The sequence below is a fragment of the Pieris napi genome, chromosome 24, assembly GCF_905475465.1.
Source record: "Pieris napi chromosome 24, ilPieNapi1.2, whole genome shotgun sequence".
Lineage (NCBI taxonomy): Eukaryota > Metazoa > Arthropoda > Insecta > Lepidoptera > Pieridae > Pieris > Pieris napi.
The window spans coordinates 4,718,594-4,737,591 of record NC_062257.1 but is presented as its reverse complement, the minus strand read 5'-3'; the positions used below and the strand labels follow the sequence as shown (position 1 = coordinate 4,737,591).

The window sequence follows — 18,998 nt, the reverse complement described above, 5'->3', positions numbered from 1 at the left end:
AAGACAGAGGATTAAGAATTTTGAAAGTTTTACACCTCAGCCCTTCACACGCCCTTAATATGGGCCCTCGGGGTTCGCTAGGCATTCTACCCAAGGACACTAATTGAAGTACACAACACGCATTAAGAAAGTTTAGGAAACCATGAGTTTTGATCCCTCTCCACAGAACTCTTAAGTACTTTGCATATATATATATATTTTTTTTTTATTTGGACCACAAAATTAGGACAAACACATGATATAAATTGACATACATAAAAAAATCAAAAGCGGTGCCGTCCCTATAACATGTTGACACGACCAGCTTTAACATATGGAGTAGCAGAGGAAATGTTTGGAATACATGGTGTTCTTACAAGAGTCATTTTTATTAAAAGTCGATTAATTTAATAAAAACTCAACAAGATACACCGGCATACGCCGTGCGGGTTTTAATTAAAAGGAAGTGAATTTGAATAAAAAATGTTATAATATATTTCTTAATAGAAAATTTATTCTTAAAACTTCAGTCCTTCTTCTTTTCTTTTCTTCCAATTACTGTTTACCACCCTCGTTGTGCTCTTGGAAAGAAATCCACAATCGCTGGAACAATCGATCGAAATCGATGCATCTATAAAACGAACACAATATTAAAATCTATTGTCTATGACAGTTTCGATAAACAAACAAAGATACTTATTTTTCTTTCAATCGAGATTTTGCTTTCTCAATCATCTAGAAGACTGCTGACAAGCCCTTGTCCTACCAACTACCTATTCTTCATGATCATCTTCTATTTTATGCTTTTTCCGCTGACGCATCATTTTACCCTCATCAGCGCATTTGTTGGTGATAGCCGTTCTGAAAACATAATAGCATATTATGGTACTTATAATTATAACTTTGTAACATATCCATTGCACTCCTTTTGCCCTGCTTAACCTGTACCCAGCTCTGACGCACCACCATTATACAAGGAAATGGACAACAGATACCAATAGCTTTGATGGCATACCTCACATAGGACTGGTTAATTCTCAACTGACAATAAGTCTAATTAAAAATAAGTCTAATATAGATTACTAGCTGACCGGGCAAACGTCGTTTTGCCATGTATATCATTTATAATAAAAAAAATGATCGTAGAGGGGTGAAAGTTAGGGATTGTATGTATTTTTTAATGCTGTATCATAAAAAAATAAAAACAGAAAAAAATATCTAAAAATAAATAAAAAATTTAGGGGTGGACTACCCTTAACATTAAGGAGGATGATAAATAGATGTTGTCCGATTCTCAGACATACCTAATATGCACACAAAATTTCATGAGAATCGGTCGAGCAAACACCGCGACACGAGAATTTTATATATTAGATTAATCGTGCACCTCATATCGGGCCAATTTAGTTAAGTCTCAATTATTGTACTAATAATTAATTAAAGTAGTTAAAACATTTTGGGTTTTTTTGGGATTCACCGCTGGCCATCACTTAATTAATTTAACTATACAATAAGATAAACAGAAAATCGGTTTTAATTTATCAAATTACTTGAAAAATAACACTACAAATGAAATGAATGAAATTTTACCTCACAATATTTTCGGCTACACCGCACTTTTCCGCGACAGTTTTTACAATATCGTTGATAAGTTTGGGGTTCAATTTCTCTTTGGCCGGTCTATTAGGGAACGCTGGTGACCGTTTTCCAGTAAGAGAATGTGTTGCCAGAATGCTGCAATAGTAATGCATATCATCAAACACATCACTTTTAATGCAATTGTTTTTATGCATAGATTATACTTACTGGCGAGGAAATACGGCTGTCAATAGTTTCCTGGTAGCTATTGTATAGGAATCCCACTTTATGGATGTGTATATTTTCACTGGGACTTTGGCATTTCCATCGCCGATTCTTATCTATAACATTATTTTAAATTATTTAATTAAAATTGAAATCCAACAATAAAGACTTAATATATCAACGGGTCTATTCTGACATATCGATTTTACACTACTATTTATAAGGGAGCGTTCAAGTATTACGTAACGCGTTTTGGGAGGGGGGGGGGGGTCCTTTTGTAAAACGTTACGATGCGGGGCGGGGATTGAATTACGCGTTATTGTTAATATTATTTTCGACTTACACCACATAATAGTTACTAAAGAGACAAGGTGGTCACGAAACGTTTTACTATACTTGAGAACAGTACTGTACTAGGGTACTGAAAAACGTTACGGCGAGATACATGGGGGGGGGGTCAATAATCTCCAAAAATTGCGTTTCGTAATACCTACCTACCAAAATAAATAAATAAAAAATGGAAATCTTAAAATATTTAGTTATAATTACCATATTATTTCTAACCGGCTCTAGAGTCTCGTCACTTACACTCTGGTCTGATGATTCCTGTTGTGAAGAGATTTAATATTTCAAATAGTTGTCTAATTAAGTAATTTTCTAATCAAAGACTTAATTATTATACTTATTAATTTATTATGGATGTATGTTATATTTTTAGTTATTCCACTTAAATTAAACTTACTGAAGTGCAACTGCGAGTCCTTTTACGACTCGTCTTTGGACTCTCTTCCTCCATCGTCATGGACGAACTGCTTTCGTCCACTGTCACTGTAGAAAGCCTCGCTGACATACTCAGATCTTCCGTATCCTGAATCGTAGCTGGCATACCACCAAATTGAATTACAGTTAACAGGCATCTGGTTGATGGGACAAGGGGCTAGAAAGACTGAGTTGTCTTGTCTAACGCGATAGGTTTATTAAAAGCTGGTCAAGCGAACCAACAACTAAACTATATGCGAAACGAAGCCGCTTAGCACCGAATTGATTTCAATCGTTCATTTTAGAATTGAATATCCAATACAATAGAATTAAAAATATAATAATCTCAGTAAGTACTTACGAGTCCTTGGACATTGAATTCCGGTTCCCCGAAGATGTAATAAGGCTTCTGCGGCGAGTATTTCAGCGATGCCCATCTCTGCATTAAAATAACAAATATGAATTTCTTCTGGAACCAGAATAGTTATTATAAACTTCTTGTGAAATTGTGAATCGATACTACTTCTCTCCCATCTTCTGTAGACTATTTGGTAACAAAATTATTATTGAAGTTATACTTCTTTAGGCGCGTTATGAAAAATTGATGAGAGTGAAATGTTACGATGCGCGCGCACCGTTACACAAAATTAACAGAATGAAGTTAGTTCTAGGTGGCATGAAAATAGATAATAACTATGTTCAAGTTGTATATTCTAGTATTTTTATATTTAGAACACGTGTTACGTAATAGTACAATTAAACAGTGTGAATAAATAAATATTGTTTTGGTGTTTTTATTAAATCAATTTCATATACGACGGTGATAGTATTTACTACTAATAATTTTATTGATTAATTTATTATTTATCGGTAATCACTACTACATTTTAGTTATTTTTTTTTCCATACGCCAAAGAAGTATAACTTCTAACGCGTGTACATAAGTACACACTCTTTTTTTTATTTAAGTACACTGGTGTTGGCATGGTCTTCACAAATCAACAGTTTTCAAAAACACTTACCACTCAACGGAGAAAAGCTGATCGACCCCTGCATTGCCAACAGGGCTTGGACGGCGGCGATTTCGAAAGTTGCCAGAGACATTCTACAAATATTGGTTAATTTAGGAACACTCTAAAGTATTACCCATACATAATATACTTTAAAAACCCTTATACTGCAAGTACAATTTAAAATACTTACCTAATACCTAAAAGATTATTAAATAGACTGCATTATACATGTAGTCAATGTTGCTTATTTAAAAGTAAAACAGAAGAATGTAACCGAGTTCACTGTTTTAATCAAATAATCTCCAACAATATAAAATACAGGGCAAATTTAGCTTACAACTTAAGTAGATGGTTTTGTGAATTTGCTAGTGTACTAAAAATTATAACAGTATAGTAAACGAAAACCTCTATAATATGGAGATTACTTTGGCTAACCTAACCTAATCTAACCTAACAAATAAAATTAATCCCATACAAAAACATAATATCCGAATTTTAAAAAACACTAGCTTGAAAGTAACAATTATTAAGAATTTGCGCTTTCAACTTTTTGTGGGTCGGTTGTGTTGTCGGATGTTTTTAAAGAGATTTATTAATAGAAACAATACATCTCATTTCTGATTAATACATAATTGTATAGGTTCTTTGTAAATTTAGTTCCTTCTTAACATATAAAAGAAACCCGTAAATGAATTTACAAATACCGAACATTTTGTTATGATTTATCAAATAACTTTTAAAAATTATTCAATGCTACACTTAAATATTCCTTCCAATCAAAAGTTATTAAATACTTAATATATATTTATTTATTGTATATTTATACTTCATTGCCATAATACACATAATTATACATATAGAAAAAAAACAAAAAGTAAGTAGGTTACATAAGTTATTAGACAACGGGGGGCCTTATTGCTAACAAGCGATTTCTTCCAGGCAACCCTAAAATGGATCAATAGAAAAAAAGAAACACCTACAGAGAGTAAACTACAAGAGATGCATAATTCAAAAGATACTAAAAATAACATGCTACTATAACTAAAATAAAATAAAATCTAAAGAAAAGGTATTGTTCGGGCTGCTGCCAAAACACTTCAATGATATTTAAATAAAAGATTGCTTTGATCTTAAAAAACTAATTTAATGAGTGTTCGCGGTGATGGTTGATGATACACTGATGTATATAGAAAATCGTCGCGCGCAGGCGGCGATCTAACTATATGTACTTATGCTATTTTACAAGGTGTTCGGTTACTTTCCGAACATGCTCCCGGGCGGGAGAAAAAAACAAAATGCTTAAAATTATACATAATAATGACAGAAAAAAATTTACTGATAAAAATAATAAAAAAATTAGTGTTTATGTTACACGGCACTATCTTCGATTATCGAGAATGCCTTTCGCGCACTAACACTTTCACTTTCATTGTGAACCACTGATTGTATTTCACTATTATCACTGCGTTGCGCGCCCGGTGAAAGCACCAGACGTCGCCGACGCCGACATGCTCTGTATTTGTTTATTAAAATCGTTTGTTGCCTTATCGAGAGAGTTTAACCGACTACTTATAATGTTAGTATAAAGCCTTTCCATCGATGCTTCTGTTCTTCTTAGCAAGTTAAATTCTGACTCTACTATAGAAGTTTGGTTACGCCATAGATTTACCAAGTGTTGTTGATTATTTCTAATCAGTTCAATGTCCTCAGTGTATTTATCTGCAAAATGCTGATCTAGCACACCAAACAATGTGTTCGCAAGGTAGCCTACGCCGTTGATAAGACCGCGACGCTGTCTGGAGTGCTCGGTAAAATGCTGTGTCAATAAAAGTTGATTGTTATATTGTAATTCTGAGTAGTCGTGATTCATTTGTAGTAAAATCATATGGCATTGTTGATTATTCTCGATGTTAGTGCATAGTTTGTTCAAGTGATTTGATAATTTTTTGTATGCTAGTTCACCTTGCCAGTACGGGGCCATATTGTGGTACACAACTAAGGTTTATTTGTCTCTGATAAGTTGCATCTTTGTTATGGGGTCGAAATACAACGATTGGTTGGCGCTCATATCAGTAATATTATACTCCGATCTAGACGTAGACATAATGCTCATGAATGAAAGAAGCGCTATCGCCATTGATATAAAGTCGAATTTCTTCTTAACTGGTCGTGTCTTCTTTCCGGCTGATGATTGACCTTTACATGATTCATTAGTTTGCTTGCTTGATGTTTTTTTTCTATTTTGTTCTTGCTCTTGTTCTTGTTCTTGCTTGCTTTCAGACGACGTGTCGGCGAGAGGTAATGCTGACAATTTGATGATCGGTCTCCTTAATAAACCATGATAAGTTAGTTCATGTGCTTTTGCTATCAGTAGGGTCGTGAGACGCCCTTCGTGGGGTATGATTGCTGGGTGCTTCATCTCAGGATCTATGTTTGCTTTTGATAATCTTCCGCCAACTCTAAGGATTCCTGACTTGTCCAGGTGCGGTGTCAAAGGTAATAATTTGTTTTTACTTTGCACACGTTTATGTTCGCGATAATGCTCTATATCGCTTGCGAATGCGGATCTTTGCTCATTGATAATGATCAACCGACTTGCATTTTGTAGCTCGTGCGGCGTTAAATAGATAGGTTCCTCTAGTGAATTCCTCCATACAATTTTTTGAAGATTTTGATCGGTTTCATCTATCAAGATTTTCCGAAACATTTTTTCTATGTCGGCGCTGAAGTCGACTTTATATTGTCTCCATGATAAAATAAGTGATTGCAAGTCTTTCTGTAAATTCGGACCTTTGTACATTAAATCATTAAGACTGAACCCAGACGACGTCTTTGCTAACCTACTGTAAACATAGCGTAGGAATTTGCTCGCGTCGGCGCGCTGCACTCCGTGGTGCGGGAGATAACATTCCGGGGAAGCCCTTTCGTTATATATACAAGGTGTCATATGACCTAAGTCTAAATATTCCTGCATAAATTGTTTGTAACTTTTTGCCAAATTAGGATCCTTTGCTAGTTTCTTTTCGATGTTACGAAATTGTGCTATTTCTATGTGTTTAGACTCTCCTAGTTTCTCTTCAAAATTTTCTGTCATTGGTAACCTGACCTGGTACCGTCCGTCTTCGAGTCTTTTTGTTGTTTGCTTGTAAAAGTCAATACAATGTTGATCATCTGTGGACATTGAATACTCCTCCGTTATACCCTCGATCTCCCGAAATTGTTTCAGGTCTTCGAAGTTGCTGAGTACAACGTTGCAGTGAAATGATTGGGGCATGTTTCCGCAGAGAATCCAGCCAAGGCGCGTTTGTTGTGCTATTGGTTGTGATTGATGTTCGCCCTTGACTATCCCGCTTAAGATTATAGATGCGTAGACATCCGCTCCGAATAGTAGATCGATTGGTCTACTCACATTATAATTAGGGTCCGCTAATTTTATGTTATCTAAATACGGTAGAAACGGTCTATCGAAGCTGTGATTCGGCAAGCTTTTGATTAAGTTGTTTATAATTAAAACTTCGGTTTCGAATGAATAATCATCGTTGACAGACGCGCACTTGATAGTGAGCATGCCTTTGCAATTATTTTGCTTTTGACCGACTCCAAAGATAGAGCCGTTGCATTTTTGCCGTTGTAAACCTAATGATTGAGCAGCTTTTTCCGAAATTAATGATATCTGGGATCCTTGGTCAATCAGGACCCTCATTATTTGCTGTGAACCATCGATTGCCGTGATTTTGACTTCTGCGGTTGCTAAGAGAACTTCGGTTGCCTTTCCCACGGCTGCATGGGGCGTAGTTGCTGCGTTGCTATTTGGTTGAACGTGAGACTTCGAAGTACTTGCGGTTGATATGGTTGGTTTTTGCTTGCTAAAGGCGTCATGTAACAGGCTGTTATGATTTTCATTACACGTACGACATCGTTTTATTGAATAACATTTATTATTTTTATGAGAATACAAACAGTTTGCACAGAGTTGTAACTTTTGCACGGTTTTAAGTTTCAATTCGCACGGCATTTGCAAGAAATTATTGCATTGGAATATGCCGTGTGCCTGGGAACATAATGGACATATGATACCCGTAGATACGTGAAGCGCTTTCATGATGGGACGCGATGGGAAAGTTTTGTTTGATGGTTGATGTTCAAAATGCTGTTTTCGATTTTGATAATAAGTTTGTTGAGTCCCTTGATTTGTTTTTTGAGTCGAAAAGTCTTGTTTTCTACGAGACGATTCTAGGGTAGTAAATTTCAATTCTAAGAAGTCGATAAACTCTCGTAAAATAGGCAATTCCCGGGGAATTTTGACTGATTCAATGTAATCTGCATGGGTCTCTGTGTCGAGTTTTTGTGATAAGATATGAACTATGATGGGGTCCCAGGTGCTTATGTTGACACCTAGGTTCTTTATAGCATTAAGTACCTCGACTGCTGTGTCATGCATCCTCTTGATCTGGATCAATGACTGCTGCTGCATGGTTGGGAGACTGAACAGAATATTCATGTGTGATGTGAATATTAATCTTTGATTATTATACCTATTATTTAGGATTTCCCAACATGTAGTGTAGTTTTCGGAACTGATTTGTAGGTGACGAATTAAATTTTCGGCTTCACCTTTTACCTTGCTCTTCAAAAACTGCATTTTTTGTGCGTTTGATAATGACGGGTTGCGGTCGATTGTTTCTAGGAAAAGGTCCTTGAATGAGGTCCAGTGCTGGTAGTTACCCGTAAAAACTGGAATATCCATTTTGGGCGTTGAATACTCGCGATGTGCAACGGACCATAATTTGCTGTTGATTGATTTGATGTACTCGTTGTATGTTCGTTCATGCCTAGAAAATATGCTTTGATATACCTCATCCTCACCTTCTTGGTACATGTCGACCTCCCAGTGAAGAGAGTCTATAGCTGACCAGCGCTGCTCTAATGATTTTAGGGTGTATTCAAACTCCCATCTTTCGGACATGCTACTTAAATCTATGTTGCTGACTGTTCTCTCGAATGCTTTGAAGTTTGATATCTGCTTTCTAAGGAGCTCCCGAAGTTTTCCGTTGGATTTCGGGGGTTCTGCTTGCTGTACTGATTCATATGTAGACGATGTTTGCTGTTGACTAGGCTGATAACCTTGATTATGCTGTGCTGCTGCGTCTGGAGTCACAATGGTTGCTGCTGGCTTATTAGCTGACAGTGGAGAGGCTGCCCGATCCCTTACACCAGAAATAGATGCCTTTTCTAATATAGGCTGTTGGACAGAACCTCTTGCTTGTATCTGCTTGATTAATTCCTTTGTAGATTCATACAAAGTTGTTGCCAATTGATATTCGGAATTGATAATGTACGGATGCTGTTTGATTTCATCGTAGGTACACAACTGTATGTGATTTTGTTGAAAGTCAGACCACAGGTCTTCCAGATTAGCTAACTTACGCCTAGCATAGTCCGGTCGCGACTTTCTTTCCGCGGGGTCTTTTTTAATATTTCTTTGTAACGACTCGAGAGCCTCAAAGGTTGTTTTTTGTTTTTCAATAAGATTATCGAGATACATACTGGATTAAGCAGTAATATGGAAAGATCTCACTTGATATGCTGTTACTGTTGTGCTGTTGCTCGAACCCGCGTGGTGCTGTCGATGCTGTATGCTGCTGCGTAGCAAGCCTGCCTGGCTCGCCCACAGGTAATGATGCTGTTGTGTGGTTAGCCTGCCTGGCCACCTCACGAATGCTGATGCTGATGCTATCCCTGGTAGCAAGCCTGCTAGCTTGCCGAACCAGAACTGATGTATGCTGTGATGTGTGCTGTGTGTCAGCTCACCGCACTTGATGATTTAATGTAATGGTGCTAGCACTTCGTACACACGAAACTTTCACGAAAACTCGCGTTCCAGGTCCCGCCTGTACGGAGGCTCGAAGGACCAAAAATGTTCGGGCTGCTGCCAAAACACTTCAATGATATTTAAATAAAAGATTGCTTTGATCTTAAAAAACTAATTTAATGAGTGTTCGCGGTGATGGTTGATGATACACTGATGTATATAGAAAATCGTCGCGCGCAGGCGGCGATCTAACTATATGTACTTATGCTATTTTACAAGGTGTTCGGTTACTTTCCGAACAGGTATAAATAGTAGTATGTATAAACAGACATGTAAAATAATAAATAATAAACTTAATATACAAAAAATAAACTAAGCTAATTGCTTAAAATAGTCTTCGTCTCAAAATAAAAAATAAAATTTTAAGTACTTACATTAAAAAGTTAAATCACACACAAACAACTGAAAAGAACACAGGTACTTTTGAGACCTTTTCACTCCAATAAGCTAAAAGACACTGATCGATTTTGCAAAAATATCAAAAGTAAAAACTAAGGGGGATGATCATAGTCAAATATAACCTCTTTTGTTCCTCCAAATCTCGTTTTTACCTGATAGAAGAGAGCGAGATGCAAGACATGATACCATTGTCTTTAATTCTTTGAAATTACTTAATCCCTCTCCCAATAAGCTTATTTTTCAAAGACATATTGTTTATTATTACTATAGAACATACCGTGCAGTTAGAAGGTTTTATGACTCCAGATTACATTGATTCTGTGAATAAGGATTTATTTAACTTTAGCCGTGGAATATATTATATTATATATTTTAAATTAACGATTTAAAAAATCAGTGGCGCTACAACATCTTGGTCTTGGCCTCAGATTTCTGAATCTGTTCATGATCATTTTTAAATCTAATAGGCAAGTAGGTGATCAGCCTCCAGTGCCTGACACACGCCGTCGACTTTTTGGGTCTAAGACGTGACGGTTTCCTCACGATGTTTTCTTTCATTGCTTTTTCACGCTGTTGCCAGTGTTGAGTTGGAGAGTTTATTCTAAGCTGCTGGGTACATCGCAATGCTTTGGTTTGGCTTTTTCCTCTATAATTACTATATGACGAGAAAAATAATATCTAAGTTAAATCGTAAATTTAAAATATTCCACGGCCAACGTTAAAAGTTATAATTCACAGAAATAGCATCAATGTAATCTGGAGTCATAAAACCTTCTGCGCGGTATCTTCAATTGTAATAATAAACAAAATAGTTTTGAAAAATAAGCTTATTGGGAGAGGGATTAAGTAATTTCAAAGAATTAAAGACAATGGTATCATTATGTCTTGCATCTCGCTCTCTTCTATCAGGTAAAAACGAGATCGGGAGAAACAAAAGAGGTTATATTTGACTATGATCATCCCCCTTAGTTTGTTTTGCTTTTAATATTTTTGATAAATCGATCAATGTCTTTTAGCTTATTGGAGTAAAAAGGTCTCAAAAGTACCTGTGTTCTTTTCAGTTGTTTGTGTGTGATTTAACTTTTTAAAGTAAGTACTTAAAATTGTATTCTTTATTTTGAGACGAAGACTATTTTAAGTAATTAGCTTAGTTTATTTTGTATATTAAGTTTATTATTTATTATTTTACATCTCTGTTTATACATACTACTATTTATACCTTTTCTTTAGATTTTATTTTAGTTATAGTTGCATGTTATTTTTGGTATCTTTTCGTAAATTAATTATGCATCTGTTGTACTTTACCCTCTGTAGGTGTTTCTTTTTTTTCTATTGTTCCATTTTAGGGTTGCCTGGAATAAATTGCTTGTTAGCGATAAGGCCGCCCGTTGTGATGACATAGACATGAATACAAATACAATTATTTTATTTTACAACTCAGTAGTGTAGTTAGGTTATTAGGTCTCACCCTCTTATGTATTTAGTTATCTAGTGGAGCTAATACAAGTCATACTTATATTATACTACCTGTATCTTGATATTTATTACAAATAAAATCATTGTGACCGGTTTTCCTAACCACTTCAAATATTCTTGCTGGTGGAATGTCTGCTTTTACCCCATTCTAAAGGATCCTTGACCAGCTACAGATTGACCGGCACGAAGTCCTCAACCACTGATATTCCAACATGGTATATGCTTTTATAGGCCAGGAGGCAAATCAGACTTAAAGTTTAGTGTTTACTGCAACGCCGGGAGGTTTGCACGTGCGTTGGCGGCCTTTAAGGTAATCGTACGATCTTCTCTTCAAGACCCCTATGTCCTAACGGTTTGGAAATAACAGCTGGTTTCATAAGAAGTAAACCACGCGGCAAGAAGTGTCTTAAAAGAGTTGTTTTTGTGGTGGAAAATAGAATTTTCCTTTCAGGATAGTAATAATATAGAATTCGTTCTTCCCTTTGAAATGAAAAACTTATTTATTTGTGAGGAGCGATTTAAAGATAGTACACACTTATTAAAGTATAGAAATATAACATTTATTGATTTAAAAAAAAAATGTCTTTATTCCTTTTAAGTAGATATATTATAATAAGAAATCATTGTAATACATCAATTGTTGTGACTCAATTAGCGCCTGTTAGCCTCCATTTTGTCCTTAATCCAAGTGGAGTACTTGGTGGTTCTCGTGTAGACATCAGGATGTCCACGAGCACACGGAATGTTCCATGAAACGATACCACAAGATTTGTTGTTGCACACCAAGGATCCACCAGAATCACCCTGAAATTGTGTTCAGTTAGATCTTTGTTTAAGAACGTGAAAGGTGGACATTCCAAACATTACAACGAATAAACTTAAAAGGTCCGATTTCTAGATTCTCTGAGTTACATAATATAAAATAAGTTTATTATATAATATAAGATACAATTATCACTTATTTCACGTCATTAATTTTGTATCGGTAGACATCTCTCATCGTCAAAGAAGACAGAGGGTGTAGGCGGAGAGAAAAAGCCGGCGTAAAAAACTCTTGGTATGTGTATATATTTATAGGTTATACCCATTTCTGTATTTGTTCCGTGATCACTTGTAATAGGCAAGTAGGTGATCAACCTTCACGCCTGAAATGATTTCACACAGTCGACTTTTTGGGTCTAAGGCAAGCCGGTTTCTTCACTATATTTTCCTTCGCCGTACGAGCGTCGAGCGAGTCTTAAATGCGCACATAGACAGAAAGTCCATTGAAGGGTAAGGGTGCGTACAGACCATGTAACATATTATATAACTTGTGTTTTATAACACGTCCACGTTATGTAACCTTGTTATTCAACATTATAACATAAAACAATACTGTACACATTAGAATAACAATGCAATATAACAATGTTATATAAACATTTTAAATAACAAAAGAAAAACAAAAAAACGTAGATGCTGGGTTCGTCCTAGCATACATATCAATAACATGTTATTATAACATGTTTTATAACATTCAGTGTCCACATTATCTGAAACATGTTGTAGGTATAGCAATGTTGTATAATATGTTATGTTATATAGTCTGTACGCACCGTAAGGAATCGAACCAACATATACATCCGACTCTGATAATATGAAACAGGTAATTAAAGGGACACAATTTTTTTAGTTATATTAGTCTTAAAATTGAGTAATAATAATAATGTGCCATAAAAACTCAACTTTTAAAAAAACAGTCCTACAGTAAAGTCGGTAAATTGTTCAGTCTCTACTTGAGGGACCTTCTATCTTAAGGCTGCGTCCCCAGTAGGCAAACAGTTAGCGGCTGACTGAGTGAGCCGCAAATTTGCAGCGAAATGAAATTTGAGTTAGCTGCAGATTCAAATCAATTTTCGTGCATTGCAAGCAAACTGTTAAGAGTTAGCCGCTTATTTAGCCGACCGACTGTATTATCACTTTACTTTTGTTGTACGAAGGGAATGGTTGTGTTGGTCTTGGATTTTCAGTGATGTGTGTGTGCATTGAGATTAGTTAGATGCGATGCAATAAAACACGTCCTAACACGATAATAGCTTTTTTCCAACTATCCGAATAATCAGTTTGCGGCAAACTGAGTCACTACGCCCGGCAAACAACCAATCGCCGCCGCCGACTGGAACCGGTTTTGGTGGGAGTCGGCCGCTCACTAAGATAGTCGGCGCGCGTAACGCTGCAAACTGCGTACAGTGAGCGCAAAACTAGCAAACTGTGAACACTCCATTTGAAATATATGGAAGGGCGTACTAAACCGATACGCCGCTAACTCAGTCAGCCGCTAACTGTTTGCCTACTGGGGACGCAGCCTAAGTAATTACGTAATTAGCTAACCTAACAACATCTTATAGTGTGAAAATCATGTATGTTTTAAATACAGTCAAAACCGTTTACGACGACATCGTTTAGAACAAAATACTGGTTATATTGACCAAAATTCCCAAAAAACAGTCCCGGCTGAATTCGGTTCTTCGTAGTAAAGTAAAGTAAAAAATCATTTAATCATGTTGGTAACATAATGTACACTTATGACTTGTCAGTAAGAAATACATCTAATACATTAATGCTTCTAATTTTACATTTACTGCCAGTTCTCAAATCAAGGGCGTAGAACGGAAGAGAAGAACTGGCAATAAACTCTCCGCCACGCTTTATTATCGCCATTTTTTTACACAACGTTTATAAGGAGCTGCAACCATTACACCATGTTCCATAACAACGTCATCGAGTGTTACGACTATCGGTTTTTACGACCAAATATGAGTTGTCCCTTCGATGTCGTTATAACAGATTTTGACTGTAAATAATTATAACTTGGCTTATTTGTGCAGTGTATTTAGAATTAAGTACCGAGAATCCAAAATATTTCAAATATACCATGCTTGCACAACGAAGTTACAGGGGGGTCGCATAGCGGAACCTCGTTCGAGAAAAGGATTTAGGACTTGCTTGCATGACTTGGTGGGATCTGATAACAATAATTACTTACTTGGCAAGTACCTTCACCGTTCTTGTTGAGAGCACAGATGTGGTTTCCAGTAATAGGGAAACTCTTTTCAAAGCGTTTGAGATTAGAAGTTTTACAGTCATTCTCGGATATAATTTTTACGTCCAACCATTGCAATTTGTCGGGACTATTTCTTTGATTTTGCTGGAAAAAATGGATTTATTACAATTTCAACTTTAATCAATCATATTTTTCCTATATAATAGGTGGGAAACGGACAGCCCTGCGATTCTGTAACTCACTTTTCGAACTCACACAGCGGTTTTCGCATCGGCGGTCGCTCTCAAATCAGTCGTGAAGCAGTCATTTTATGATTTGGCATTCTGATAAACCATAAACTACAAGCTCCCACCTTTTCAGAATGCCAAATCATAAAATGACTGCTTCACGACTGATTTGAGAGCGACCGCCGATGCGAAAACCGCTGTGTGAGTTCGAAAAGTGAGTTACAGTATCGCAGGGCAGGAGGGTCACCTGATGTTAAGTGATATCGCTACCCATGGACACTCACGGATGCGTGCCAACCTTTTAAGAAATCGAAATAGCTAAATCCTTGACCCGAAGTTTGTGCCGTTACCATGATAAAAGGTTTATTTATCCAGTTATATAAGCCGCTTGGTTAAATTTTTTCGTCATGTATTGAGAAATTATGTTTTAAGATTATACTTACGTCGGTGAATCCCCATCCAGATAATTTACACAAGTCTCCTGGATTGGGGTCTTCCGTGGCTACTTCGATAGCTTTAACTTTGTATGTAAATTCAATACTCTGTGTGGTTCTCAACAGAGCGATATCATTAACATTCGGTCTTGCGGTATATTTTTCATGATTTATAATTTTGTCAATTTTGTATCTGGTACCTCCAGACCTGATGCTGTTTGTTCCTGCCACAACGCTTAAGACATTCGCCGATACGCTGAAAATTATTTTTCCGTTAATATAAATAATTTAATTTGACGTATAGTGAATATTTATTATTACTTATTTACTTTGTAGCCCTCCCCTTTCTTTACGTCACTCTCAAATTGTCAGATTAGTGGAATATACACTTTTCAGGATGTAATTAACTCACCCTGCCTTAATCTGACGCGCTCGAGAATTTCTGATGGTCAATTTTTTTTTACTAAGGGGCCATCCATAAAGTACGTCACACGAATTTTAGGACTTTTGAACCCCTCCCCCCGTCCTTGTCACAGGTTGTCACATTTTTATAACCCCCCTCCTGATGTGACGTCACACATTTTTATAATTTATGTATGTATTTAAAAATAATCGAGAGAAAACAGTTAATTAACAAAAAGTTAATTAAAAGTAGATCAAGTTCGTAAATTTTTAAAATTTTTAATTCACATCTAAGCTTTGCGTTTTAGTATTTAAAATTTTAACATGTGACGTCACAAAAGTATTGACCCCACCATGCCCCTTGTCACACGATGTCACACTTCGGTGATACCCTCCCTCCCCATTAACGTGTGACATACTTTATGGATGGCCCCTAATCTGATCCTGTATCCTGCACGGGCGGCCTTATATATGGGCCTCATGTTTTGTGGAGGTACTTAACCGGGTACAAGGTATCCCCCTGTATATTAATCTGCCGCGCTTTAGTAAATCCCGAAATCCCCGCTTGGGCTCCCCTACCATAAAACATTTAATATATACTCAAAATCGAATCCTACGCTTACCCTTCGAGGCAATGTGCTGCAGTGAGGATCCATCTGTCAGCAATGATGGCGCCACCACAGAATACGGAGTTATATTGATCTGAACGCTGAAGAGATACTTGGTATGGCAGAGCCCCATCTGGTGCGTCTGTCCCACCCACGACGCGGCCTTCGGGGTCATCGACCTCTGATATTTCTGCGGCTTTAAAATGAAAATAGTAAAAATTAAAGAAAAAAAGTTTTTGTTTAACGTTAATATGAAAAGCTTATTTTATACGGATGTATAGACGTCTTGGTCTTGGCCAAGAACTTTAGCATGGTGTGACCGACCGACGTGGTTTGTAATATATATTATAAATTTAAAATTATATTAAATTCTGAAATTAAATTATAATGATTCATGTGCACTTTTTATTATTATTATTATTTTTTCTCATGTATCCTTTATTAGTTTAGTTTGTTTTTTGTTTCTGTTTAGTTTCTTTTTCTGAACAACTATAAGTAATACTTGTATTTTTGCACTTCTTGCCTACCTTAAGTAATTTAATACTTTTTTTTTCTCACAGTGGTTGCCTGGAAGAGATCGCTCGTAAGCGATAAGGCCGCCAGTTGCTCTCCTTTTTATTTAATTATGTCAATTGTACTATATTAATGTATATGCAACGAAGTGTTAATAAATAAATAAATATATATATATAGTGGTATATAATAATTTTCTCTCTAGACCTATCTAAAAAATCAAGTTTTAAACAAATATTTAGCAAAATAATTAGCAACTTATTTTGCGATTTCACATATACATCTATATATATAAAAGAAAGTCGTGTTTGTTACAACACTTATAACTCGAGAACGGCTGGACCGATTGCCATGGTTTTTGATTTGTTGGATTTGTTTCCGTCCCGAATAGCAGAATAAGCAATAAAATATCGGAAAAGTTATCGAATAACAATAAATAAATTAATTAATTTTACGAGTGCAAAAATCATATGGTGCCATCTGTTGACAAAACTACGCATCATTTTATGTCGAATTCGTGTCAGTTCAAGAAATTCCGATCTTGAGGTGAATGAGGAGATGCATAACCATGCTTTGATCCTGATCAAAAGATGTTGGATATCAGAAAGTGCTTAACATGCAGGTTATTTTGTTGTGGTGGTGTTATTCAAAAAAGTTGTATTAATGTAATATTTAACATTAATGAAATCCTAAAATTAGTTAAATTAAAGTAACAACGATATTATAAGGTTGTAGGGCGAAACGAAGTTAGCCAGGTCAGCTAGTAAGTATATAATTTATATTTGGTTTTAATTTATAAGAATTCGTTAAAACCCTTTTCTGTCACAAACCCTTCTGTCATTAAGTTTTTATTATTGTTATTATTATTATTATTATTATTATTAAAGACTGAAATGCTTACCAAGAGCCCCGCAAAGCACAAAACCAAGTAGGAAATAGTTCCTTAAAGACATTTTTTCTGGATGTAATTAAACTATAGAAATTCTCGAATTATATACAAATTTTCATAAGTAACGATGTGTTCACAATGAGGATAAAACAATTATTAGATGTTTAAATGGTGGTATATTTTATATCACTTATTAGATCATAATTTTCTTATTACAATATGTGCACTTTCTGGGGGCTGTCCAGATTGTTTCAGATGTTCCATATTCACTATATAAACTCCACGCCATACACTGTTTTGTATGGGCAGCTCGGACAGTATCTTTCGTTAGAATGTGAGGTGATGGCCCATGCCATAAGTTAATTGTACTGGATTTGCTTAAATAGGGAGCAATTTTCTTATCTTATATTTGATGCCATTTCACAAAGACATGCTTGATACGAGATAGTAAAAGTTGTTGTTTCGATAAAATAATATAAAGATATACACTGTCTTTGAAATCATTTTATAAGCATATCCGCCAGACAACCACGAAGTGTTTATTATTATTTGCAATGCAAAAGGAGGTTTTGTTTATCTAAGCACCTCCTTGTATACCTTGCACATAGGGGCAGAGTGTTTCCCTCCCGGTCTGGCTGGCAGAGCGGCGCCTCACGGCGAACGCCGCCAAGACGCAGGCCATCGTCTTCGGCCAGGGGAGAAAACTCCCGCCGCCGCTCACCCTGCAAGGGGCCGAGGTTCAGTGGCGCCCCCAAGTCACCTACTTGGGCATCACGCTGGACCGAGGCCTCACGATGCGCCCGCATGTCGCCGCAGCCGCAGGCCGCGCAAAGGCGGCCGCCGCCAGACTGCGCCCGGTGCTTCAGTCGAGCCTCCCGTTAAGACGTAAACTGGCCCTATACAAGGCCTACATCAGAACACATCTCACGTACGCGGCGCCCGCGTGGTATGCTCTCGCGGCCGAGACGCATCGGCGTCGGTTGCGCGCCGTGCAGAGCACCACCCTACGACGCATCGTCGACGCGCCGCGTTACGTGAGAAACGCGACAATTGCGAGAGACCTGAGACAACAGGGTCTGGACGACTTTATCGGCGAGCTGGCGAGGCGCATGTTCGAGCGTGCGGACGCCTCCGGCTTCGAGCACCTCCAGCGCCTCGCCCCGCACAATACACGACCTCCAGACCACAGGCGAGCCTTCCCGCGCGAGCTGGTTCGCGCGGAGTCAGATGAATCTCAGTGACACATTTATAACAACATCAACATCCAAGACAAATGGGCTGGACCCCTCCCGTCGGCGTCTCGGAGCGCGCAGAGGATTCGTCCACTGGTCTGCCTCGCTGGGCTTCCCTCGGGTAACCGAGGGTCTCACCCGGTGTGGTACGACCGCGCCCGCGCGCGCCCGTTACCGCCACGGGGGGGCGCCACCAGCCCCACCGACATGACACGAGAGGCGCTGCGTGAGCGAAGACGCTCCGCAGCGCAAACGAGGTTCAGGGCCGCTCCAGGCTCGCCCCAACGACCGTCCCGCCGTTGACCGGGACGCGTACCCCGCAACCCCCCGCAAGCCCATGGGCGTAACG

General features: G+C 37.5%; 2 protein-coding genes across 2 annotated transcripts in view; both read right to left on the bottom strand.

Moving 5' to 3' along the window:
• Window positions 1-518: 518 nt before the first annotated feature.
• On the bottom strand, window positions 519-2,635 carry LOC125061917 (protein insensitive-like). The gene is made up of 5 exons (XM_047667558.1): window positions 2,525-2,635; window positions 2,332-2,388; window positions 1,786-1,898; window positions 1,570-1,713; window positions 519-840 (listed from the first exon to the last, which is right to left on the bottom strand). Exons 1-5 carry the CDS (start codon window positions 2,630-2,632, stop codon window positions 753-755), a joined length of 510 nt encoding a protein of 169 aa, XP_047523514.1. The 5' UTR covers window positions 2,633-2,635; the 3' UTR covers window positions 519-752.
• Window positions 2,636-11,893: 9,258 nt separating this feature from the next.
• LOC125061683 (chymotrypsin-1-like) overlaps window positions 11,894-18,998 on the bottom strand; it is a 57,166-nt gene continuing 50,061 nt past the window's right edge. Inside the window, exons 2-5 of the mRNA XM_047667218.1 lie at window positions 16,031-16,211; window positions 15,015-15,261; window positions 14,327-14,488; window positions 11,894-12,105 (exon numbers count right to left, since the gene is read on the bottom strand). Of these exons, the coding sequence (XP_047523174.1) occupies window positions 11,953-12,105; window positions 14,327-14,488; window positions 15,015-15,261; window positions 16,031-16,211 (743 nt within the window). The 3' untranslated portion in view covers window positions 11,894-11,952. The remainder of the gene's footprint in view (window positions 12,106-14,326; window positions 14,489-15,014; window positions 15,262-16,030; window positions 16,212-18,998) is intronic.